Below are 27,768 nucleotides of genomic sequence, written 5' to 3'. Positions count from 1 at the left end.
TAAAAACTAAATCAAAGATGTCACCACTATTATCGAATTTGGAATTAAAAGAGTCTGTACTATCGACCTTGATTGAGTTGGGTAATCGGTTTAGCATCCCCTTAAGGGAAAAATAGTTCACCAACCTTTCATCGATTTCTATTCCAAAGTGTGTTCAGTGCTTTTTGCAATTAGGTGAAAACTTTTCTCTTCCCATTACTTATAATAGTAAATTGTTTTTTAAATTCATAAAAAACCTTAAATTTAATATCAAGAAATTACAGACGTCATTACACAACTCAGTTAGAAATATTAGGTGTACAACTTTGTTCCCGCCGTTTTTTTTCCGAAATTCGAGGTTTTATTGTAAAAAACTGATTATACATTTATGATTCAAAGTATTTTCCATTGCTCGCCACTACTTTCTCCCACCTTTCGGGCAGCGTACGAATCCCGTATCGAAAAAACTGGTCATCTTTTGAAGCGATCCATGAATCGATCCAACTTTTTACTTCTTCATAAGACCAGAAGTGCTGGTCAGCCAGGTCAGGCCGTGTGCCATTGACCGAAACAAGTGATAGTCAGAGGGAGCAACGTCTGGAGAATACGGCGGGTGGTGTAGGACTTCCCATTTCAACGTTTTTTACCGATCGCCTGTGATTGTTTCAGTCGGTTTCAACAGCTCATAATACACTACGCCGAGCTGGTCTCACCAAATACAGAGCATGACCTTGAAGCCGTGACTATTCGGTTTGGCCGTCGACGTGGAAGCATGGCCGGGAACTCCCCACGATTTTCTGCGCTTGGGGTTATCGTAATGAACCCATTTTTCGTCCCCAGTCACAATGCGATGCAGAAATCCCTTCCGTCTTTGCCTTTTAAGCAGCTGTTCACAAACAAGCAAACGCCGTTCAACATCTCTCGGCTTCAACTCGTACGGCACTCAATTTCTTTACTTTTGAATCATTCCCATGGCTTTGAGGCGTTTTAAAATGGCTTGTTGAGTCACTCCCAATGATCGTGCCAATTCTTCTTGATTTGACACGAGTCTTTATCAAGTAATGCCTCCAATTCTACATCTTCGAAAACCTCTCTTCCACCGCTATGCCGGTCTTCGACGTCAAAATCACCGTTCTTGAAGCGTTGAAACCACTCACGACACGTTCTTTCACTAAAAGTGGCCTCACCATAAGTATTTGAGAGCATTCGATGAGCCTCAGCCGCAGATTTCTTCATATTAAAACAGAAAATTAAAACCTTCCGCAAATGACGAGAATTTGACTCGTAAACTGAAATTTTCAATCGAGAATAACTTTATGATGTAGACAAATCGACTAATGTTTCTATGGGGTTATGTTGTCAGATGCCCAAGTTTATTGTATGACGTCTATGATCTATTTATTTCGACCACCATTTACCGCTAAAGCCATCTATAGGAAAACGGCGGAAGCAAAGTTGTACTCCTAATAATTCTATTGTAATAATTAATAGCCTGTTTTTTCTCTCAAACGGAGAAATAATTTTGTTGTCAAAAAATTAAAAAAAGCAACTCGGTTAACCAAGCAATTTTTAAAACATAATAATAACATTATTTTCACTAAAGCTGACAAAGGTAACTTAACGGTTGCACTAGACAAAAACATATATATTGAAAAAGTTAAAACAATGCTTGATGATGAAGACACATACATGAAAATTCTTAAGGATCTTACGAATAAAATTAACAATAATTTGAGGCAATTGTTGGTAGGATGGAAAAAACGAAATTACATTTCTGAATCAACGTACAGACAACTTTATTGTAGCGATGGTAATAATTCTAGGGCTTACGCGTTGCTAAAAGTACATAAACTAAATTGCCCATTCAGAATCATTATATCTTCTTTGGATAGTACATTATATAATTTGACAGCGTTCTTACATAGCTTGATTATCAAAAGTATACCTAAGGCTGCTAGTAACATCGAGAATAGTTTCAAATTAGTTCAGAAATTAAAAAGCATTAAAATTGATCATGGTTTTAGTTTGGTGTCATTGGATGTAATATCACTTTTTATCAACATTCCAACGGATCTAGCATTAAACGCTCTTTCCAATAGATGGGACTATATTTGCAAGAATTGCAATTTACCGAGAAATGAATTTCTCAAAGCTGTTCGCTTAGTGTTGGATTAGACTTATTTTACTTTTGACAATCAATTTTATAAACAAACTTTTGGAACGCCTATGGGTTTACCGTTTTCTCCGATTGATGTTAACTTAGTTATGATGGATTTGGAGAATTGGGTGTTGAGCAGTATTCAATATCATATACCATTTTATTATAGATATTCCTATTGCCTGTACTTTATGTTTATAAGTTTTTTCTAAATTACATAAAATTTATAATGACTACTGCATTAATTTCAATTATAAAGTTATTATATTATACACATACACACATATATATAACGTCTACTTTAAAAACTATATTAATTAAATATCATGTGTCATAAATTTTTTGCTTTTTTCATATTATTTATTAAAACCAGAAATTTTTATACAATAAAAAATGCATGTAAAAAAAATTTTAATATTGCAGGTTTTTTCGGTATGGTTTTATATTTTATTATTTGTATACAATTTAAAATTGTTTTTAAAATATACATAATGCTTATGGATACACGTAATAACAAAGTGAAATAGCGCCGGATATTCGAATATTTTTTAATATTACAGTAAATGACAATAAAATCTTGTTTCCTGACTATTATTACGTATTCGATCGAATCAATAATGTTCACACAAAGTTCAAAGGTTACTAAAAACGACAGCAAAGAAAACGGAGCCAATAAGAAACAGATCGCGACAAAAACGAGACTCGAGAGAACCTCAGAAGCGCCTTACGATAAATCGTGGAAGAAAAAAAGACCTTATCAATGTTGGAGACAGAGGGGAGTGAATTGTTCTGGATAAGGAATCGATATATTGGTATTTTTTCACGCTTCAATATCTATTCAGAACTTTTTTAGAAACTTCCGTGAAAGCTGTAGCAAGTGAAAGTTTAATGAACCAGAACATATGAGAAGAAATTTAACTAAAAATGTAATTATATATTAATTAATGAATTATGTCAAATAAAAATCGAGCAAGTACTTTAAATTTAATTGAATAACTGTTTTCACTAAATTTTTACTGATAATTTTATTTTTACATTTATTCATTGTAATTTATATAACTCTATTGATTAATCAGATTAGTACATAGAAAAGAAATCTATTAACATTATTAGCTAGTAGCAATCTAATTAGAAATAATTTTATTAATATTGTTGTAATAATAATTGTTACAATTTTCAATAAGTATGTCGTTCTTGTTTTAATAAACTTTTTTGTTTGTTTCATTACAACTACTATTGACTAAGATTATTTTTAATTAGACAGCTGTTGTTACAACATCATATTTTCGTGTATTTAATAGTAGTGTAATGTTTCTAAACTGTAACTAAAAAATTGCAACAATCACATTAAATATAGTATCTTCATTAATGTTCATTTTTTCGCGAATAAGTGATTATTTAGTGTTGACCAAATATAACGTAAAGCGACGGTCGATACCATGATGACACTTATCTCTTCCGAAACACTCTGTCACGAGACTCTTCGAGGGTCACTCGATCGAAGAAACGTTTTGTGATGCCATTGTCCCTTTTCAAGCACACCATCGCATCGCTTTACTGTATGCAATAAAACCAGTTATAAAGCAGGATATCGCAAAAAAGATTATCTAGCAGATGGCTGCAGGATAATTGAATTGACTCATGTCTTGCAAAAAAGAATTAAAAAACTCGGAAAAGTGACAGCTATGTATTAAGTGATGAAGGCTCAAAGTTCGCAAATATCTACAGATACTGTTAAAAATCATATTAATCATTAACAACAATATAATTAAAAGTATTATTTTTAAAAATGATATTCATTATTATAAATATATAGGGAGAAAAATAATTTAGAGATGGATACCTTCCAAGGCTAGTAAAAATATTCAGGCTATTTTTTACCGAATTTGTTATAAATTTTATTTACCTAAATGTAAAAATACCGGAGATTTAAGATAAAAAGTATATTATGATTATAGTATATTATTTCAAGTGATTATTATCTTATAGTAAAATAAATTATACTTTCAGTAAATTATGCTTACAGTAAAATAAATGGTACTATTTTCAAGATTGATGAGCACAAACAAATTTCAGAACTTTTATATTTTACTATGCAGTAAAGTAAATTTTGTCAATGCTAAAGAAAAAATTGTTGTCAATAAAGTAAGAATTATTATCATACGACAATCTCATTCATCAGAAATGTAAAGAAAATTTTAATAAGTAGGCACGTATCCCTATATGAACTTGATAATTCCATAAAGTTTATCAGAATTCTGGTGTATAATACTGTACATTTTTCTCCGTGTATGTATTATTTCTTACAATATATTTTTTTCTCAAAACTCTTGTTAGAAATATTTATAATACACAATGAGATTTTCAAACAGAAGAATACGAAATGTAAAATAATATTTAAATACATTGAATATTTTATGTGTAGATTTATGATTTTGTAACCAACACACAAAATTTATGGAGAATTTTTTCAATATCTATTATATTTTTTACTTAAATAGATATTTTATTATTTTATTACAGATACCATTTGGAGGACCGATTTGGACTGGATGGTGATACATCGCGATCGCTTAGTGTTACTAAGTTTCATGAATCCGATCGGCAACTTAAGTACCATGACTGGTTCAGTAACTTCTCAACTTTTCGTAACCCCAGATGATGGTATTAACGAGAACCTTGATGAACTAACCACTTCAACACCTACAACAAATACGCTTCCCGATGCTGTTGAGGCTCGTATCGAGACAACTACTAGATTCTTGACCGTTCTCCATCCAATCACTGATCCACCTTTATCCCACACTACTTCGATCCTTAGTACGATCCCCAGCAAGTCTACGACGAACACTGAAACGATTTCAACAATTCCGAAAACGATATCACTCACAAAAAACAGTACTGCAAGACGTCCAACCGCGAGACCCATTACTAGAAACGCAAGTTCGAAGGGTAGATCGAAGGCAAAGAATCTTATGAGGCTATCCACCACGGTTAAACCTGCCAGAGTCGTCGAAGGAAACATGACGGCTCAAAGTATGTCGTTAACAATGAACAGTCTGGCTGATCTTGATCATCCTGAAAACTTGAATCTGGAACTTCAAACAGGTAAACCAGTCTATTAACCTCTACATCGGATTGTAACGCTTTTAATTCTTTTATTTCCAAATTATTTAACAGCAATGCAATAAAAATAATATGTCAGAAAAATTCTTAAACTTTCTAAAATTTTAAAATGTTTTATGAATCACTTGTTATATAACATACAAAAATATAAGAACATTATTTGTTTGTAGTTTTGTACATATTACGTAATAAGTAATTCAATAGAATATTGTATTTTTATATATTTTTTATATTTTTAAAGGATATTAATGAATATTATTTTTATTGTAACTTACGTGTAGCAATTTGCATTAAAAATTATTATGCGTAATAAAACTTTCTTACGTTTCATAAAATTCATTAAAATAATTTAATATATGTTACTGAAAACTTTTTGCATATACAGGGTCTTCAAAAAGTCTAGAAACGCTCAAATATCTCAGATAAAAGGTTGACCTTGGGTGCACTAAAAATTCATTTTTACGTAAAAATAAAAATAAGAGGTATAACTTCTATTGGCCTTGATTTTGACAAATGTTATCCAGAACATTGATTCTGAACAATATTCAAGAGGTTTTAGTCGTCGGTCGGACACCTTGGATAATGCTAATACCAGCGATACTGTAACCTTCAAACCTTATAACTCGAAAAGTATTTAATGAAAAAATATTTTATTATAGTGTTTTGAAAAGTTCTTGAAATAAGCTATAAGAATATGTAATAAAAAGAGGGGGTCCTGTTTAAAAAATTGAACTTGATCTTTATATGACCTTGCAGACTCCACCCAAGGTCAACCTTTTATCATCAGTTAGGTAGATTTTTTGAAGTCCTACAACTTTGCTCTTATATATCTTTCGCTAGAGTTGATTGTTTTCGAAATATTTTAGCGTTTCCAGACTTTTTGAAAACCCTGTATATCAAAATACGTGCTCTATGCACAAGTGTAAAATCTTTTCAACCATATAAAATTATAAGAAACTATGTTTATAATAATACTCAAAGATATAAAAATACAAAGTGTAGTATTTATTTGATAAGATATAAAATGAAATTTATAATTACTTTCTGCCTCAAAATGAAAGAAATAAAAAATATCTTTATAACAAAAATTAATAAAGCTGTATTATAAAAACAGTAAAAATAATTATTGAAGTACACTATAAAGAAAAAAAAAAACATTTTATTTTTTTCATAAATGACGATACGAAAATTATAAGGCAAAACAATAAAATAGGAACGTCGCACTTTTCGCAATATCTTGTAAAATAATAATGCGCCGAATAGTTAAATTTGATTTAACCACACTATAACAGAATAAATAGCGTGAAATACGCTCGTCCAAAACGGGACTATTTCCACGTCGCATACTTTATTTTTCAGCCGAGTCATACGGTCCGATTACTTTAGAATATCTCAATTACGCCACCGCGCTCGGCGTCTACTCAGTAAGATACCCCGCCGTCTTCTGGTCGTGCAACAAAGCATTGGGCACGATTTTCAGTCTGCAGTTGGTCGTAAATTCAGCGCAGAGTCTGCTGGCTTACGCTGGAATGTCCGTCCTTTACAAGGTAAGCAACGCAAAGTATTCGATGCCAGTTAAAACTCACAGGAAACTTCGGTAACGTCTCAGTCGGCCTGCTTTCGCTTATACAAGATATTCTTGCGGATACAAGAAAACTTAATAAAAGTTAATAAAACGCCAAGGATCTGAGAAACGTCGGAAGTCCTCGAGAAATGTATCGTGAAATACGTCTTATTTGAAAAACCTCAGAACATTAGTATAAGTCGAAAGAGAAACTTTTAAAAATTCAAAAAGAAAATATAAAGCAATTACTAAAATTGGTATAATAACACAAATCTAAAATTTTGAAACTCATTTTTTGTTATATTATTTTGAAGAATGGTTAATCCTTCAACTTTTTGTATACCTACATAGATAATATTATCGTTTATGTTCTAAAGAAAAAATTTATTTTTAACAATAATAATTGTATTTAGATATTTGTTTCTTCATAATTATAATAGCAATATATTTTTATCTATATATATTTTTTATATTTATATATATTTTTAGGTCCAGGTGGTAGGTGCCTTGAAGGTCTTGCCGCATCTTCGGCATCGTACCGTGCCGACAACCAGTACAATTTCGACAATATTTGGAGATTCTTACTTTCTACTAGATCCTCCAGTAACTCTCGTGCTCTTTGCTCTCTTGTCCTTTTTAGTGCTCTGCTCCAGCATGGTCATGTACTTCTACGCTCATGGCAGGTAAATATTTAACATGTTATGCACGAGCTTATTCGGCCCATACTTCGATTAAACTGTAGCTGTGATTACTTGCCGGGATTTTCTTTCGCGAAGAAAATTATTCTGGCCATCCGTTATCAGATAAGAGTAACGAAACAAATTTACTCTTTAGATTACACCGAGAATCATCGCGAAGGCGTTTGAACCAAATGTTTATCAAATGTTTTATTTAAAAATATGAAAATGTACTTACAATTAGTATCTAATAATATGAGAATATATTTAATAATTATACTAGTCCATGAGTTTATATTTTGGAATTATTGCCTGAACGAACGTAATTCGTTTTTAGAACTGAAAAATCCTTTCTCTAAATTTATTTATCACATCACAATTTTAAGAAAAATAGTATCAAAGATATAAAAACCGACGATTTAAAAAGTTTTTATAACACTGGAAACAAAATTTTTATTTAATTTACAAGGGAAGGATCCCCCTCCGATTTTAATGAGATTTTAATGTTTTGTAAACGATATAAGATAACGCGTATTTTTTTATATATATGTTGTCGCATTTTTAAGGATAAAACATTCCTTAGAAAAAATTTTTTTTCTTTTGAAGCGATATCATCGAAACCATGAAAGATAGAAAAAAATGTTTGAAACAGAAGTTGAATGATTTTAAGAGTACTTAATAATTGCAATTAAAAATTTTTTTATCCATTTTATTTTTTATTTAAATAAAAAATTTTTAAATTGTTACTATAAAGTATTGATAAAATATAATATGGGTATTGTGTCAAATTGCTATATCTCGAAAATGCAAAATCATACCGAAAAAAAAAACCAAATGTATTCTAAAGTTAAAAGTTCCTTTCGTGTGACATTAATAAAATTTTTTTTTTAATTTTGACAATGTTAATATTCAAAAAATGAATATAGACACGGAGATAATTCACAAAACACATAGCTTTTAAAAGGAACTAATAAGGAGCATACAGCCACAACGCCAGTTATAATTAAGTAGCACAAATTATTCAATTTAAATCAAGTAAACGTTTCGGTCACTATCTGACCATCATCAGTACAATCAAATTTCATATTAAGCAATATATAAATTATCAAACAGAAATTGTACTTGTCAAAAAATTATCGTTCGCAAAAAAATTAATAAAAATACGACGCTCGATAGTAAGAAATCGATCCAGTCCGAACTCAACAAGAATTTTTCAGAAGTAGTTGAACATATCAATGTCACAATTTGTTATAATATAGAAGATATTTCCATTTAAATATGCGATTGCCAGATGCTATATATTCAAATATTAATTGTAACCAAACCAAAAACAGAAACAGAACAAAAATTTTTAGAACTATAATATGTTTAATATCTATTAATATAAATTTAATACTTAATCTATCGTATTAACGATTTTATTAACTCACTACATATTTGCTGACATATGTATTCAACCAAATCATCACAGATTCATCTTCCACAAATTTATAGCGTCGAACAGATTATACTTTTAACTTTAAGAGATTATAATTTTCATATAAATTATCGTTATAATGAGAACAACATTATCAAGCCAAGTACATTGTGACCGCTTACCAGTGTACAGGCGATATTTATATTTTGTTTTTAGACAAAGAGAGTAGAGTTCTGGAAAGAGTCAAACATTATTATAAGAGAGGGGGGCATTTACTAATGATAGGAATATATACATCAGGAAACCGTTCCGTGTCACTCTGCTTATTTAAACTTTTTCTTTGTTTTTTTATGTGGATCATCTCCGAGACCATTCTTTTATAGTAGGATTGTTCACAATCAACTATATTGGTATTATTCCAATCTATTTCGTGATTGAAATCTAATATATGCTTCGAAATGACCGACAAATTATTCGATGTTTTTTTATAATCGTTTTTGTGTTCTTTTATTCTAGTTTTGATATCACCTCGATGTATACTAACATTCCGAATGAATTAGCTTTGAATAGTATTTTAAAAAGATGGAACTTTATTGAATGTAACACAACAATACCGAAAAATGAATTTAAATTGGCCATATTTATCATTTTAAATTCCACGTTTTTTAAATTTGATTGTTTTTTAAACAAATTTTTGGCTTACCCATGAAATCTCCGCTCTCTCCAATATTAGCTGATACTGTAATTCAAGATTTAGAATCCAACATTTTTAGTAAACTTTCCACTCATGTCCTTTTCTATTTCCGTTACGTCGACGATATCATTATGGCTCTCTCAAACAATCAGATTGTCTCCACATTGGATTATTTTAATTCTTACCATGAAAGAATAAAGTTCACAGTCAAACATGGTAGTAAAGAAGGATTAAACTTTCTTGACGTAAAATTGTTAATTGAGAATGGCAGATTAACTTTTGATAATTATAAAAAGCCCACGGATTTTGGACGATATTTAAATTTTTATTCTAATCATCCTGTGATACACAAGAGAGGAATAATAATAAGTCAGCTGGACAGAGTTATATTTCTTTCTCATCCGAAATTTCACGAAAAGAATATCATAAATCTAATTAATACTTTTTTAAATAACGGATATCCTTTACAATTTTTGTTTGCAACAATTAATAACAGAGTATATATGAAACCTTTATCTTATAATAAATCTTTCGATTATATTAGCGAACGTAGCAAAAATATAGATTCAACTAATATTTCGAATAAGTATTTCGCCATTACGTATTTTCAAAAAACTTCTGAAAAATTCATATCTATTACAAATAAATTTAATTTTAATATTGCTCATAGACCTATAAATAATTTAAGTTCTATTATAAAAACAGGTAAAGACATAATTAAAAAAGAAGACCAATCAAATGTAGTATATAAAATAAGTTGTCAAGATTGCGAATTTACATATATTGGACAAACTAAACGCAAGCTTAAAACTAGAATAATAGAACACAAAAACGATTATAAAAAAACATCGAATAATTTGTCGGTCATTTCGAAGCATATATTAGATTTCAATCACGAAATAGATTGGAATAATACCAATATAGTTGATTGTGAACAATCCTACTATAAAAGAATGGTCTCGGAGATGATCCACATAAAAAAACAAAGAAAAAGTTTAAATAAGCAGAGTGACACGGAACGGTTTCCTGATGTATGTATTCCTATCATTAGTAAATGCCCCCCTCTCTCATAATAATGTTTGACTCTTTCCAGAACTCTACTCTCTTTGTCTAAAAACAAAATATAAATATCGCCTGTACACTGGTAAGCGGTCACAATGTACTTGGCTTGATAATGTTGTTCTCATTATAACGATAATTTATATGAAAATTATAATCTCTTAAAGTTAAAAGTATAATCTGTTCGACGCTATAAATTTGTGGAAGATGAATCTGTGATGATTTGGTTGAATACATATGTCAGCAAATATGTGGTGAGTTAATAAAATCGTTAATACGATTAAGTATTAAATTTATATTAATAGATATTAAACATATTATAGTTCTAAAAATTTTTGTTCTGTTTCTGTTTTTGGTTTGGTTACAATTAATATTTGAATATATAGCATCTGGCAATCGCATATTTAAATGGAAATATCTTCTATATTATAACAAATTGTGACATTGATATGTTCAACTACTTCTGAAAAATTCTTGTTGAGTTCGGACTGGATCGATTTCTTACTATCGAGCGTCGTATTTTTATTAATTTTTTTGCGAACGATAATTTTTTGACAAGTACAATTTCTGTTTGATAATTTATATATTGCTTAATATGAAATTTGATTATACTGATGATGGTCAGATAGTGACCGAAACGTTTACTTGATTTAAATTGAATAATTTGTGCTACTTAATTATAACTGGCGTTGTGGCTGTATGCTCCTTATTAGTTCCTTTTATAATTTTAAGCCACTTATTATCTTACATAGCTTCTATATAAAAAATATCGGCGCTAGTTTTAAAAGTGTTGCTTTGTGGTTCTTGGATGCCATTTTTCTCAAAATTGTGACGTGATAATCATTTAGAAAACGGATTTGTATTCAGCAGACAAAAATACTTTAAGAAACAGTTAAATTGTTGAAACATTTTTTTATCGTAGACTGACGTAGACTGATGTCATTTATACTTTTCTTGTAATTTATCTCTTCTTTATTAAACACAACAAAATTTTTATCTCGATGTTCATCGAACTCCGTTTTTACGTTCCATTTATCCGTCTTTTATCTTACTTGCTAATTCGTTAATTTGAAACAGCATTTGTACGCGTAAGTCAGACGACAGTGCCCCCCGATACTGTTATTATTCAGTATGAAACTCAATGGTTTCCTCAATACAGCCCAATCCTCCTTTCTCAGCTTTCCCAGCATCCAACAAAGGATAACAATTAACAGTCCCATTGGTATCGTAGGATATCTTTTAAAAGAATCTTTAAACGAAATAACGTTGCCATTTAAGACTTTCTAATTAAAAAAATAAAATAAATAAAAGTAGTCCGCATTAGACAAGGAAGAAAGAAGTACGTTTTTTAAACTTAGCTACATCTAAAAATGTATAAATCATAAAATAGATTTATTGTTAAATTGTGTGTGATTCAAAACAGATTAAATTCTTTGCAGTATTTCAGAAAAGCAATATTATAAAATTGAAATGTAATTTATAACTTTATATCGTGGCATGCGTTGTGCAGGTTTACGGCGTTCTTGAATCAGGAACGTGAGCGTCGCGTGATCCTGTCGAAGGATGGCCGCGAAGGCAACGGTTGGGTCTATCTACCGCATTGCGCCGCGTTCGTCGTGTTCCTGGCAATCGTGATCTGCGGTGCGCCGTTGCTCTACGATTTCACGGTGGTGTATCGCGGTAGCCTGGATGGTGCCATCCTTGCCTGCATCGTCGGTATGATCCTGCATCTTCTCCTCTGGCTGCTACTCTGGATATTCCTCACCCTCAAGCAACGATGGACGTTCAAGTTGCGCGTGACCATCGGACGCGCCACTGTGAGGTCCGCGAGGTCGGTCAAACTTGTGACCGACGTCGACTTACTCTCAGCAAGGGACGACGACGATGGCACCAACGCGCCGTTGCTCGTCGTCGGTAACGGCAGAACTTACACTATCGCCGACAGTTCACCAAAGAGAGCCATCATGAGTGTAATACAGAAGGCCGCCATAGAGAGGAAAGCACGGTCGCAAGGTAACAGAAAAGTTCTGACAAAAAGCACCTTCCGGAAACCGGTAAATCGGATTTTTATTCTTATCGGACAACACATCAATTTTTCTTTCAACACGTCACTAGAAAAATGATATTTTTGAAAGATTGAGTTGTTTTATATCCGATTATACTTTCTGCAACAGAATTTCTTTTAAGAATGAATACTTTCCTTTTTTTCTTTTTTGCCTGAAGCCGAAAAGATAGCGGATACGAATTGTCGGGCGCGCGCGCGCATGAAATAAAATAAACTACGTGGCTTAAATTCTGATCGATGAAAGTACGCGCGGCTAATACCTGAAAGCGATTTATCCTTAATCGTACCGATTGCAGGTGGAAACGTCGATGGAGTCGACGGCGAATCGACAGCTGACGGTGATGAGCAGATCTACTGGCTTAGGCCGAAATTACGTCCCTCGCCTACACAATCCCCGAGCGATACCAGCGGTGCACCGACGTCCGATAAGAGTTGGCTGAACAAGAAGCTCAAGCATAAGGTCACCTTTAACGACCTGCCTAGTACGTCAGGCTCGCGGTAACTACCCTCCTCCCTCCTCTTGGTGTCTTTGTATCTATTTCTATGCTTTCACCACTTTACCCACGTTACACTTGTAATACAAGTAGCGCTTTATCCATGTTTCTTATTGCGTTTGAAGTATTAAATACTTATGAAATGGAATCTTTCAAACGGTTACAATTAGATTATATGGTAGTATTTCTTTTCTCTTCTCTTTGCATCTTCGTAAGATGAAAGAATATTCCCCAAGTAAAACAATGTATAGCAGTATGTATACAATATACATATATATTGATAAGCTTGAGCTTTATTTCAATAAAGCACGATGTACTATAACTATTGAATCCTAAAACATTCTGTCTTCTTGTCCTCACAATTTGCTACGTATATGTATAATATTTACCTTAAATAGTTCAAGTTGTGCTTCCTTATATTCTACTAACTTCTTGTGTCATCTACATCTATTATTGTTATCAATGTTCAAATGTCTTGAATTCAAATATTTCGAACTATTTCTTTTTACTTTCAATATCTTGTCATCGTTTATGTGCGTTAGTGTACGGATTTCAAAGCTTTCAAGAATTTCTTCACATTTCACCTTTGTCTATCTGTCTGTGTGTATCCCATATCTATTTCGCTTGATATGTTTTATCCAAACCTATCATTCTGTCACTGTTTCTCCGTCCTTCTTGAATTTCTTCGGCAATTGCTGTGTACGCACGGAAATATAGAACACTATTTGACTGTTACATTTGATTTCTAGTAATAAGGGAAAAGCCAGACGAGGCGTCGCTGACGGCGGGCCTGATGATGACGGAGATTACGCCACGTTACGCGAATTACCGTTAATCACCTCGCTAGACCCTGCCGATGATTCTACCTCTGAAGAAAACAAGGTAAATTTTATATATATACTTCGATAAGTTATTCTTTATTCATAGAAAAAAGAACTATTTAGATTATTTTTCCGTGCGTCGAAAGTAAAAGGTATATATTTTTAAGAACGTTCTACCCAGATAGCACATTATATTCTGAGAATATTCTGAGAATATACTAAAAAGGTCACGTCTGATATTCGTACGATATTTCTATGTCCGCAGCAACATTGTTCGCAGTATATCCTCCGAATATCGAGATGAATTTCGAAAATTTTTCTTAAGAGTGTGTGTAAGAAATATTTATTAAAAATAATATTCTGTTAGCGAAGAACATTATTTTTAATAGGTATTTCTTACACACTCTTAAGGAAAATCTTCGAAATTCATCTCGATATTCTGAGGATATACTGCGAACAATGTTGCTGCGGACATAGGAATATCATACGAATATCAGACGTGACCTTTTTAGTATATTCTCAGAATATAATGTGCTATCTGGGACATACATTTTAGCATACATTTTGTCATTGTTTGGATAAAACATCCTTTTCTTTTAAAGAATTCATCATTTTATTGTGTTTTATTTGATTGCACTGAATACGCTTTCGTCACATTTCTCATCGCTTTTAATTTAGAGATTTTCTTTGCTTTTGACAGTGGCAAAGATGGCCGATAAGTCGTAGGGACAGTATACCTAAATTCAGGAATGTAAGATACATACGAAAATATTTCTGTACTTTTACGTAACATCAATTAACTACGTGCGATGTTTCTGATTGTCCACTAATTTAATCTTATAATGTAAATATAATTATATTTATTAGAAATTTATTAGAATAATAGATATAATAAAAATGAATGAAATATATCATGCTTTATTTATAATATTTACAATATTATTATAAAATAATGTATTTTTAATATGTATAACTCTATATAAATTATATAATTGACATACGTAATAATAAATAATACATAGTAATAAATAAATTAATGTCTTTTATTAATATATGTTAATATGCAAAATAACAGATGTTTTCTAAAATATATACAGTGAGAGTAAAAAGAAAATTTGTTATTAAAAAAGTCTTATTTGTAGAAAATAAATATTAATTAGCAATTTTATGCAATGAATACATTCTGTTCTAACATAAACAAACGAGCTTCGCATGTATTCCTGATTTTAGAAGCTAAATTTCTCGTCTATACGAATACTTTTTGAGCATTCAAACAATACAATTTTTAATTTTCTCTTATTTCTCAGATGATATATTTTGTATAATTAATACACATCTTTTTGGTATATATGATTTTAAGAAACATACAGTCTATTTTATTCTTTATGAATAAATGGTTAATTATCCAATAAGAAATGATCATCAATTAAACGTCTAATTGACGTCAAACTGATGTTGAATCATCGTATTTATATTGATTCGACATCTCGATGACTCATTTCTCGCTGAATAATATTTATTTTTTAAAAATAAAATTTAAAAAAATTTTTTCTGTACGAATACTTTTTCCACTCACTGTAAATATACATATATACACTACGCAACAAAATTATCGCAACAAAATTTTTCATCGAAATTTTGCTATTTTTTAAATGCGCATAACTCTGTCAATTTTCATCGTACTAAGACGATTTTATTTTCATTTTGTAGGTAATTATCTGTACTTTAAGAAAAACTTGATGCAATCTTAGGTGCAAGTCAATGCCCCATCTCCATGTTTTGATAAAGCCCAAGCATTTTTTTTCTTAAAAAATTTGATTGTTTGACGCGCTACCTGGATCGCCCTGATTTTTTTTCGAACATATCACATAGACCATTGTAAAGTGCATTTTTCAACAAACAATTTGAAAAAAAATTCGAGTCTCTACGATTTATTTTGACCGAGTAATGCCATTTTGAAGTTATTTGGGCATTTTTAACGAATACCGCCAGCATTAGCATTACCCGATACGTACCGCGAGGAGGTTGCTGGTCGGACTTTATGCATCATTTTGGCCCTGAAAAGGGCCGATTATGTAAACCATTTGTCAAATTAGAGACCCCGTGGCTCGTCATTTCCACAATATTTTCTGACTCCAAATCCTATTTGCCTAATGCCAGAGCGATCAAGTGTTAGAGGCATTCAATACCGTGTATTGCCACCTCGGCGTCGGATAACCTCTCCTAAACGTTCTTGCATATTAATGCATGCTCTGATTGAATCTTGAGGTATCTCGTGCCAGATTTCATGTAGAGCTCTCTCAAGCTCTTGCAGATTAGCAGGAGGTCTCTCCAAGTTACGTAATCTCCTACCCATCATGTCCCATACATGCTCAATAGGATTGGGCTGTTAGATGGATGAGGCAGTAACTGTATATTGTTTACTGCCAAGTACTCACGAGTTACCCTCGCAACATGGGGAAGTGCATTATCCTGCATCAAGATGAAATCACGGCCTATTCGTCGACGCATTGGAATCACGCAAGGACGCAAAACTTCGTTTATGTAACGTACCGCTGTGAATCCTGAGGGTTGGAGAATCATTAGATCTGTTCGATGGTTCATTGATATTCCACCCCATATCATAACGGATCCTCCAACGCTCGAGTTGGATCAACATGATTCGCTTCAAAACGCTTTTGTCTACGTCGCCAAATTCGGATCCTAGCATCATTCCCAAACAGACAAAATTGAGATTCGTCTCTAAACAACACATTTCTCCACTGTCTGGCCGTCCAGTTTCGACGATTACGGGCGTAACGTAGACGAGTTCGCCGATGCACTGTTGTCAACATGGGCACTCTAGCACGAATTCGTGATCTTAAACCTCTTTTATGAAGGTGTCTTCTTATCGTTTGAGTACTAATTCGTCTGCCTGGTAAAGCTTCATTCCCGATTTATCGCGCAACCCTTGTTGGGACGCGCAGAGCTTCATTGACAATGTTGCGATCCTTCCGAATCGTAGTTACCCTAGGTCGACCTTGACCAGGCCTCCGACGATAAGAATCTGTTTCTTGGTACCGACTAAAAACACGCGATATCGTCGAGCGATTAATACCCATTCTTATTGCTATGGCGCTCTGCCTCAACCCCGCCTCTAGCAGGGCCACAATTTGAGCAGATTGAATTTCGGTAAGCCGAGGCATTTTTAATAAGAAAATAAAATATCCTGTGCTTTTTTGTATTTTTTTATTAGTATTCACTCTGCATAATAAAATTAATGTTTAATACGGATCCTTCCCCATAATGAGATTTCGGCATTTGACTCTATCGCGATATTCGTTAAAAACGCCCGAATAACTTCAAAATGGCATTACTCGATCAAAAAAAATCGTAGAGACTCGAATTTTTTTTCAAATTGTTTGTTGAAAAGTGCACTTTACAATGGTCTAGTGGTATGTTCGAAAAAAAATCGGGATCCAGGTAGCGCGTCAAACAATCAAATTTTTTAAGAAAAAAAATGCTTGGGCTTTATCAAAACATGAAGATGCGACATCGACTTGCACCTAAGTTTGCATCAGGTTTTTCTTAAAGTACAGATAATTACCTACAAAATGAAAATAAAATCGTCTTAGTACGATAAAAATTGACAGTTATGCGCATTTGAAAAATAGCAAAATTTCGATGAAAAATTTTGTTGCGATAATTTTGTTGCGTAGTGTATATACATAAAAAAATATACATATATAAGGTTTACAAAACAAATTTTTCGTAGCTTAACAGTTAGATGTGCAGCCTAACTATCTATCTCGCAACTTTAGTTTTAAAAATAATTTTTGTTTACTAACATTCTTATCGCTAAGCGCATGAAACTAAGACTACGTCTTCTCTCGAATATTAACAATGCCGCCTTTTGACAGTTGCTCGAGTGCGTGAACGATGATCAAGTGACTTACTACGCGAGTGCGAGTCGCGATCTACAACCGTCGGAAGGTGATCCTTCGCCTCTTCTAACCCCAGATCCTCTACCCGATCCTGCAGAAGAACCGCTTCCATTGCCACCCCCGACTCCAACATCCGCACCAACTACCGATATTGTCACGGCGCCATTAACTACAAATGCCCAGGTACTAACAACCTTAACTACGCACTGTCTGCCCTCAGAGAAAGACATAGGAGGTAGCAACTATAAGAGTGACAACTATACAAGTTTTATATATAGAATTGTACACACAATTGAAAAACTATTTTATAATTATTGCGAGTATGTATATTAATTATATATATATATATATATATATATATAAATATATATAAATAGCTATTAAATTTTAAACATATAAAACTTGTATAGTTGTTACCTTAATTTATAATTGCTGTCATTATGTATTTCTCTGAGTGTAATTCACGTAGACGAGGACACAAGACTATCGTTGCACTCGCAATGTACTCGAATCAATTGACAATTAAGAGCCAGTTGTTCCATTTTTCACATAAACTATGTCGTAATTTTTCTAATGGATAAACAAAAGAGTAAAAGAGTAAGAGCATAAGAGAGTAAGAGAGTTAGAGAGTGAATTGAAGTTTATCAAAAGGTGGAACAACCTCTAAAAATGTAAAATTACGTATTAACATACTATTGGATAACTGGATATTTTTTATAAATCCAATTTTCTTGATGGAATAGATTACTGCAACGACAATCTTATTCACCGTTTGCAATGTTTAAGACCTCGTACGCCATTCCATATTATCCCTATATCCTGTGTAGCCAAAAAAAGAACGAAACTGCAGTTTGTTATAAAGAAGACTACACGTAGTTACTTCAACGTATCTTTGTGCATCGTCTTTTCCTGTGATATGTATTTTCGCGCTATATGTATGTTTTCGTCGCTTTTACAACACTGCAACCAGAACCGCAATCGTAACTCAACGATGGAACTTTCCAGATGAACGGCGGGCAGACGCCGCGATGCCTCCGCCGTGCGGATTCGGGGATGCCGCATGATGAGTTGACACCACGCTCGGACTCCTCAAACTCGCCACCCTTGGACACGGTAGGCAGCGGTGGTGGTGCCGGCTCGGTAACCGGTCACAGCAACACCAGTAGCAACAGCGAAACGTCGAGTGGCGTGCACAGTAATGCAAGTAACGCCAGCAACGCCAGCCACAGTAGCTCCCAACGTCGGGCGACCAGCGTGGACGACCTAACCGGGGAGTCGCGCGAGGAGCCACGCGAGCAGTGGCGCAGCTGCTCCCTTCAGCGTGGTACACAGCCACCCTCAGCGAATATGACGTTCTCACCGCCCAACAGTCGCCCTGGCACCAGTCAATCCTTCTCCTCGCCGCAATACGTAAACCACGTGCCGCCGTACAGCAATGCTGTTAACGAGATTGGCTCCGGTTGTCCGGCAGTCATCCTGGAGAACCCAAATGAGGCGACGGTCGTGATCCGTCGCAAGCTCTCGAGAACGAAGCTCACGGATCCGTTGAATCCGAATGAGGAACCGTTCGGTCGATCCACCAATATGAGGATGACTTCCTTCACTGAGAGCAACGATATTCGCATACAGGCCTCCTCGGCAACTTTGCCGCATTATCCTACACAGCCTATCGTTACCTATCCTCACTGTTCCACAATGCCGCTGCCGCACGCGTCCCATAGTGTGGCCGCGGCGAACATGAGCGGCGGCTCCACCGGCAGCTGCGGATCTGTGCCAAGGCACACCTTCGTGCCTCCTCAGGTCCACTCCACTATGCCAGCACATACGACTCTTCCGTCGCATCATAACGGCGTCAGGCTGCTCCACGCTAATGCCGTTGGCCCTAGTAATCCCTTCGTCAAGAGATTCCCGCCGGTGCAGTTGCATACTCAACCCTGGGCCCTGCCGGGCCATCATACCTTCCCTCAAATACCACAAAGCAACAACAAACTCACGGCCACTGCGCAAATTAGACAAAGCGATCGAGACTCCGCGAACTTCTCCATGGCTAGCAGCGGGGATTCCGACACGTGTTTACCACACTAAGACTCGAGAATTACTGGTAGTCATGAACTCGAATCGCGTTAGGTGATATCTGGTATTTTCGTAATGATATTTTCGTGATGACAAATGACATCGGAGAGCAGTTTCTAGGCATGGCGTACCGATGTCATGATTATGATATCTCCAAATGCTTATGTATGAAAATGACAGAAATGTAATAGGCAAAGGGTAGAGAAAAAAGAGAAAGATAGCTTTTTGCGCAAACTCGAGACAAGTATATCTCTAATATCTTGCTTTGAAATCAGTAAATCTCTAAGACTCACGCAAAATTGAAATACACATTTAGTACGCTGCATTACTCATTGTCAGTATGGATAATTAGAGAAGAAGCTTTTACGTATTTCATATCGTATGCTCAAATGCTGAAATTTTAAGAAAATTAATCAGATTAAGGTTGAAATAACATATCAATTTTTGTCGTTTAACGTACAATAATGGTATAATATATGGCATTCCTTCAAAGATACGGGTTATCTCTATTTTTTTACAATCTGATCTCGATACAGCGATCAGATTTTGCCCGATTATTTATGTAAGTGTGTCTATGATATTAATATAGAGTTTATTGCATAAATTGCGTACAAATGAGAAAAATTTAATTTATTTGAATGAGCAACGTGCGTTAATATAAACACGTAAAAAAAAGACAAATTGAGTCTAAATTATTATATACGTATATCTTACGGGTAGCCTACGAAGATAATTGTAATTAAAAGACATCAATTCCGTTACATACATATCTTATACGTTGTGATTATATATGTCCTATTTTATCTTTAATCTCACAGCAATAAAGGGAGATATTTGAAATAAATAGTGATATAAACAATAAAACAATACATAACTCGATTAAGAAATTTTCATTCTGGTTAACTACAAAATAGTTCTAAATCACGCAACAATAAGTAATTACCGCAAAATATAAGTAATGCACATATATCACAATTTAAAGGAAAGTTAAACAGATTAATAATTAAAAATATGTATAAGTAATAATAAATCTCTGCTCTCTCTCGAGTTTGCGCGAATATCTCTCGGTACGTATCGACTTATGCTTATAGCTGAAATCATCTTTCTCATTTTCCTATATCGCGGGACAAAGGTGTTTGAAGGAGAATCAGAGAACGAAGAAGATCAGCATTTGCTGCATTTAATGCCGCAAGGAAACGGCAGGCGAGAGTGAGAATAACGTAGTTATCCCATTTTAGGTATGAAAAAGTTATTGTGTTGTCTTAAATAAAATTTGTGTATAGAATGAATTAAGGATAGTCGGATAAAAGGAGAAAATGTGGAAAAACTCGGGTTGCCCCCTTCGTACGGCGTACGCTTTTGTATTAACAATTAAGATCTTTTTTCCACTGATGACTGTAAATTTTGTTAAAACGTAATTTGTACATTGCTAATTGTTTGTTTATACTACGACTTTGCGATGAGTCACTTGTATGCGATAATACGAGAAAAAGAAGAAAAAGAGCATTCTCACATTGGAATGCACATTTAAACTATGTTCAATACGTTTTGTCTTTCGTTTGCTTTTGATCTTTTTTGTTTCCTTTTTACAGATTTATTGAGTTCGTCTCATTGAGAATAAATATTTGTTTGTCGAATCTTCTATAAAAAAATTGTATGTTTAAATAATTAGGAATTACATGCGAAATGAATACGCAGGTGGTTTTATATGAGTCATTGTAAAATATACAAGCGCAGATTATAGGTCATACGATTTTCTCGGCCTTGATAAGATATGATTTTCGGCTACAAATATATTGCTGCGTTAAATCTTTTGGCCCGATAACAATGTATCATAATCCGTCACTTTGATCATAATCATGTCGTAAGATTTCCGATATTAGCAGTGCCATTGAAATTAATATAAGCATACACAATCGGAAAAAGAACACGGAAGGAATGTTTTATTACTCATAGAATTAAAATTCATGAGTAAGAGATGAAGATAAAGCTAGAGATTTACCGCAGAAATATAATACGTGCTATTTATTTATTTGCAAATGGCTCAGCACCTCTTTATAGTTTAATATTCTATTTCTTGTTAGGGGAATTGCACAAAATATGCACAAAATGCGTACATGCGTGAAATTTCACCTATTTAATTTTATATTGCTTCTCTCCGAGAGAGAAAAACATAAAATAAGTTTTTCGCCTGATTTCTATCCACATTATTTATAACGATACAACGAGTATATTTATATTTAATGCCTGCAATATATGTACATCTAAATAAATTATTGGCACGTTGTTGAGAAAAATAAGCGCGATCTATGACAAACGGATTAAGAAATGATTACTGCCACTCGATCATGAAAAAGAAACGATCTACAGATCTCGATTATATTTACTTATTTCGTCGACTGCCATGTTATTTCGTCCTTTTGTCAATATAAGTAATCACCGTACTCGTTTGCGTACCTAAGCATTTACTTGTGCGTATGCTATCGGTACGTGCGTACATATACATATATACATATATATATATATATATAAAGGATACGTTCTCGCTAAGTTGTGTTCTTTCGCGATTATATGTATATCATTCTATGAGACGCGTGATGATAGAGACTGGTCTCGCAAAGATGCATCACATCCTCAAAGTCTTTCTTGCAATCTAATGCAGTAGATATTGCCTCATCATATGACGCAACGTTTGTTTTACCTCCTCTCCGGTTTTCGACGAATCTTCCGGAAGTCAATATTACAAATCATTTCGTCCGCCCAATGATATGCCAATATTAAAGAAATGTATCCTATGGATGGCAATGCGTATCATTGATTTGTAATTATTTGTAACAGTGTAATCGAATTCATTTTTTAATAGAAATGGATTTAATTGCATGTGAGTTAGCAAACTGACTTTCTGTTAGATTGCGATAGGCTAAAGAAGAAACATTTGAGATTATAACGTAAATTTAAAAAAAAGATCAGAGACAAATGAAGTTACATCGTTTCAATTAAAATAATCAATTTAATATATATGTAATTTATAAAAATGAAAAATATAAGTAAATGAGTTCACTGCTTTGCAATTCATATCAATTGATAAACTCTTTTAAATTCACTATTATTATGATGTATCATTGCTTATTATTATTATTTATTATTATTATTACTGTCATCGTCAAATGTTTTATAATATACTATTAACTTTATATAAAATTGTAGGTATCATTTTTTGAGATAAATGAAACGAAATATTGCACTTATTTGTGTGCGTGTGGTGAGCGTAAAAACATTTTTTGTAATCATCGATATGAGAATACGAACGCAATGATAAACAAGTAGTATTACGATTGTATACCAGTGTGACATGTGACTGCGATTGACAAGATTTTTATGCATTCCATAAAGATAATAACTACAACAATAATAAAAAGAAAGCGTGAGCGTTCTTGTACGGCATTGTTCGGAACTCATACTTTTCATGAGGCAATGCAATATGAAACCAAATATCTGTATTTTTCAATATCTTCCAGTATTAGAAATAGCGATGTTCTCAGCATTGTTCATAGAATGTTTCTGTTACGAGTTGTTATACGAGCAAAGGTAATTAATAGCTCACGAAATCGTGGGAGATTTACTCTGAAAAATTCCGCGCTTTCCATTCACTTAAGGTATTACACGAAGAAAATGTGATGAATAATCCAAGTGCAAATCTAATGGGTTGTAATGATTGATCTTGATACTTTATATCAAGAAGACATTTCATCCTGCAACAATACATTAGCAACATTCAAATATTCATATGAGCTTGCAGCTATTCACGAAATAGATTCAACTTATAGTGCAGATTTAAACTTTGGATCCCGATTCTTTGTGAATCGTGAATAACCGTATTGTCTTGTAAGCTGTGGAAAGCACCTATCAAAGCACAAGAGATCGACCAATTGATCACGAACGGCAAGTCCGTCACTTTTATACGACTTATCGAGCGCTTTGTCATTGCCGATCGTACATATCATCTCACAAGGACCATGCATTTCGCGAAGACATTTACGAGGATACTCAAGCAATAGCACGAAGCATCGATCAAGGGCTGGACCAGACTTCTTAATGATCAATGAGCTCTAATAGTACCCAATGTAGTGCAAACATATTTTTTAATGACTATTTTCAATACGCTAGTAGATGAAGAAATAGGAGAATTTTCGTAGAAAAAAAAAGAAAGAACTTAAATTTGGAAAGATTTATTCTGTCTCTCCTGTTTGTAGTCCTGTATAGTCCGATAACGCTATCCTCGATTCTGTTTTGAAGTAGGTATTTAAACGCTAGGATCACATATTTTTCTCAATGCAAATGCTTCGGCATGACACTTTCTTCCATATTCGTTCATGCGCGCGTGCGTTGTCAAGAAGTCTTCGTTACAGCATCACTTAATTTTTGAATTATTCAAGCTATTAAAGTTATATTCAAGTTAAATTTTCAATTTGAAAACATATGGCTCTCTTTGATATAATATAATATTTCTAGTTTTTAGTGATTTTCGTGACTTTTTCTTGTTACTTACTAAAACTTACCCATAACACAGTCTTCTGAGGAACGTCCTTAAGACTATTACGTTTAAAGAACGTTCTACGTCCTAAATAAGGACGGCTCCAGGCCTCAGGATGTTTTTCGTAGAACAGTGTTGTGTGGGTTACTTATTGCTCTAATTCTTCGGTAAAAAATTTTTCATGCATAAACATATATTACAATTAATGTATTAATTAGTCTTTACAGTTTGCTTAAGAGAACAATTTTACAAATTATCTACATTGAAAAAAAATTTTTTTATATGTAAATTTTAGTACCTGACTCTTATATATCTTTATTATTTGACATTATTACATTGAAAGAATCAAGTATTAAATCAAGTACTTTATTCAGTATATATTTTCAAGAACGATAATTGATTAACTCTCTTGCGAGCAGCATTCATAATTTATTAGGCATTCAACGGAGATTTCTGATAGCGTTAGCTCGCGTATATACAATCGATACATTATTGATCGCGCCGTTGCAATCGCCACTTATACAATTTTTAAAAACTGCACACAACAATGGTAGTAGCACAAAGAAAAAACCTATCTTTTGATAATTGCACCATGAATGGCGTATATTGCTGCGGCGTAATCGCGATGACCATCATAGAAAATAGTTAATCGTTGACGATGAGCATGCATTTCGAAATTATTTTTCCAGATACAGTATTTTTACATGTTCTCTGTTTCAGATTAAATAGAACATTTATAGCGTTTCTGAATTACAGAGAAAGAAAAAGAATTGATGAAAAAATTAAATAGTCACATTTGTACTATTTCTAATCTTTATGTTTTCCTTTAGAAAAAGAAAAAAATCATGTCTTATTTTATTCTTAGCTTAAAAAGTTCTGTATTTATATAATTTTGCACCTATGTTCACAAAAGCTTTGCAGGGATGCCTGCTCTATTCTCAACGATATTTTTGCTTTGTTATACTTGCGTGCGATTAAAATCATAGTCGACATCGACGTGCGCGAGAAAAAAAGCGCAGCGACGAGAGACAAAAAGCTGCCTCTCGCAGAAATATTTTTTTACCGTCAGCGATCGTACTCTAATTCGTTTTAGATCCGGCTAGAACCTAGAGGTAGGTGTGACCGTAATGCAGTCAAGGAAGGCTCCGCACCGGAGGCGTTTCGGAAGCAAGGAGCAAGATCTCTATTGCTATATGACACACAGTCCTAAATCGCTTATACCTTATCCTGTTAGCAAAACAGATACCAATTATGATATTGTGTAAATTTCTAAATTAATTAACAATGAATATATTCTCACCTTTATTTGTTATATACTGATCTTTATAAGTAAGAGATAACATTTAAATTTTGAATTCATGTTTTTTCATCTTTTTTTTATTTGAATTTCTCATAGAAACAATGGTATAACGTTCTATTCTATGTCTACAGGATTTCCATTTATTTAAGAGAGAAAAAATGAAATATATATACAAAATCAAATATAATAACCCTGATGAGAATAAAAATCGGAGCATAAATTGAATATAAGGCGAGAATAACAGAAATACAAACGAAGCTTCTAGGGGGCGACAACTGAAATAATAATGTTTCAATTTTCGTTCCCTAGAAGCTTCGTTTATGCTTCTGTTACTCTCCCCTTATATTTGACTAATGCTCCGATTTTTCACTAGGAAAAATCAGAATAAGTAATTTAAAAAAAACATAGAATCCTTAATTAATACTTTATGTAATATTTGTACAATCGTCTGCACGGGATTAAGGTAACAAAGTAAATGACACCAAGGGCCGAGAGAGAAATTGGCTGATCGAAATCCTTTTTTTCTTATTATGTAATCATTGATCGCACGAAATCCTTGGTTCCACCTCTGCAAGAGCATTAAAGAAAGAGCCGGTCAGAGCCCTCCAAAGAGTCGCGTCCCAGGAACGTGTATGTATAACCACGAGAGCGCTTAATCGATGTGTCATTATATCGACGGCTCCTCCGAAACACTTGTAAATAATGAAAAATCGCGTTGAATGAAGAGACCCGCGAAAATGCGAGTATGTGTGTGTGCATGTATGAGTGCGAGCGAGACGGACACATATACAGCGAATGTGTACGAATAATTGTATAAAGACTGATTAGATTAGCCTCGGTATTTATTCGAATTTAATGATTAAATGCTACCGCTTTGCGCGCGTCCTAAGAAAAAAAATATTCACGGAGCACGATGCCAAAGGTATTCCCTGATGAACTTCGTTTTTCCGTCAGAGTATCGGTATATCGATACTCGACGACGTCTCGTTGATTACAATCGAAAGGGATTTCCTTTCCATTGTTACAATTTGTTTGCCTGCTCCGAAGCGAGAATTCGACTTCGCGCAATTTTTTCCAACTCTCGAAAAATCTATGCTGGCCTAAAATTTTGGGGAACATTCTTTTCCCTCCGCAAAATTTTCGCTTTGTATCACTACGTCGTTCAGTTTCACATGTATTTCGAATACGACCTCGATAAAGTAGTAATTATGTAACTTTTTCCTTAGGGCGGAAATGTAAAGTGAAACATTTTTCCATTACCTTCGATGATAAAAATTTTTATTTTTCATATTTCCGCCTTAGGGAAAAAATTACATAATCGTTACTCAGGCCGGTATTCATAGTAGAATCTTATTTCAAGACCATCTTAAGTAATATCTTAAGTCGCTAATGCGGCCCTCTGATTGGTTCATGATATTCTAAGACTGTACTTAAGACGGCCTTAAATATAAGATCCGACTATGAATACCGGCCTCAGATTTGGAAATAAAAGAGTGAAGGCTATAGGACGATACATGGAAATATGCAACACGGTTCGAACGAATCTGTTATTCCTTACGCACGCTTTAATTCTGACACTTTAGTAATTGACGATACGTTTTGAAACATCGTGCTCGAATGAACGCAGCAAAGGCAGAGAGAAGAATGACACGCGCGATTATTAACAGCGACATTATTATCGTCACAACGTATCAATATTATTCAATGCATCGTATAAACCAGTAAACTAAATGTAAACTTTGTATATTCATTTACTAAGAGAATAAAAGTAAATTATTCGACGAACTGTTTGGTACGCTCAATTCTCCTCGATTTCCCCGGTTTAATTTTGAAAACAGGAATTAAAAAGATCTGAAAAAAATTAATTTTATTTTCTGTATGACA

The 27,768-nt window shown here is 33.6% G+C and overlaps 1 protein-coding gene across 2 annotated transcripts in view; it reads left to right on the top strand.

Annotated features, from left to right (window-relative positions):
- The window catches only part of tinc (transmembrane protein tincar), a 59,224-nt gene extending 38,885 nt beyond the window's left edge, over positions 1 to 20,339 (top strand). The window contains exons 5-12 of one of the 2 annotated variants that reach the window (XM_018511516.1): positions 4,661 to 5,245; positions 6,623 to 6,810; positions 7,317 to 7,510; positions 12,185 to 12,687; positions 13,036 to 13,237; positions 13,983 to 14,115; positions 17,954 to 18,160; positions 18,983 to 20,339. In XM_018511516.1, coding sequence (XP_018367018.1) covers positions 4,661 to 5,245; positions 6,623 to 6,810; positions 7,317 to 7,510; positions 12,185 to 12,687; positions 13,036 to 13,237; positions 13,983 to 14,115; positions 17,954 to 18,160; positions 18,983 to 20,062 — 3,092 coding nt within the window. In that variant the 3' untranslated portion in view covers positions 20,063 to 20,339. Of the gene's footprint in view, positions 1 to 4,660; positions 5,246 to 6,622; positions 6,811 to 7,316; positions 7,511 to 12,184; positions 12,688 to 13,035; positions 13,238 to 13,982; positions 14,116 to 14,754; positions 14,806 to 17,953; positions 18,161 to 18,982 lie in introns of both variants that reach the window. The other variant, XM_018511517.1, reaches the window with a different exon arrangement.
- Positions 20,340 to 27,768: the final 7,429 nt, after the last annotated feature.

This window comes from Trachymyrmex cornetzi, unplaced genomic scaffold (assembly GCF_001594075.2).
Source record: "Trachymyrmex cornetzi isolate Tcor2-1 unplaced genomic scaffold, Tcor1.1 scaffold375, whole genome shotgun sequence".
In the NCBI taxonomy this organism is placed as follows: Eukaryota; Metazoa; Arthropoda; class Insecta; order Hymenoptera; family Formicidae; genus Trachymyrmex; species Trachymyrmex cornetzi.
This window is presented reverse-complemented; position numbering and strand designations above follow the sequence as displayed.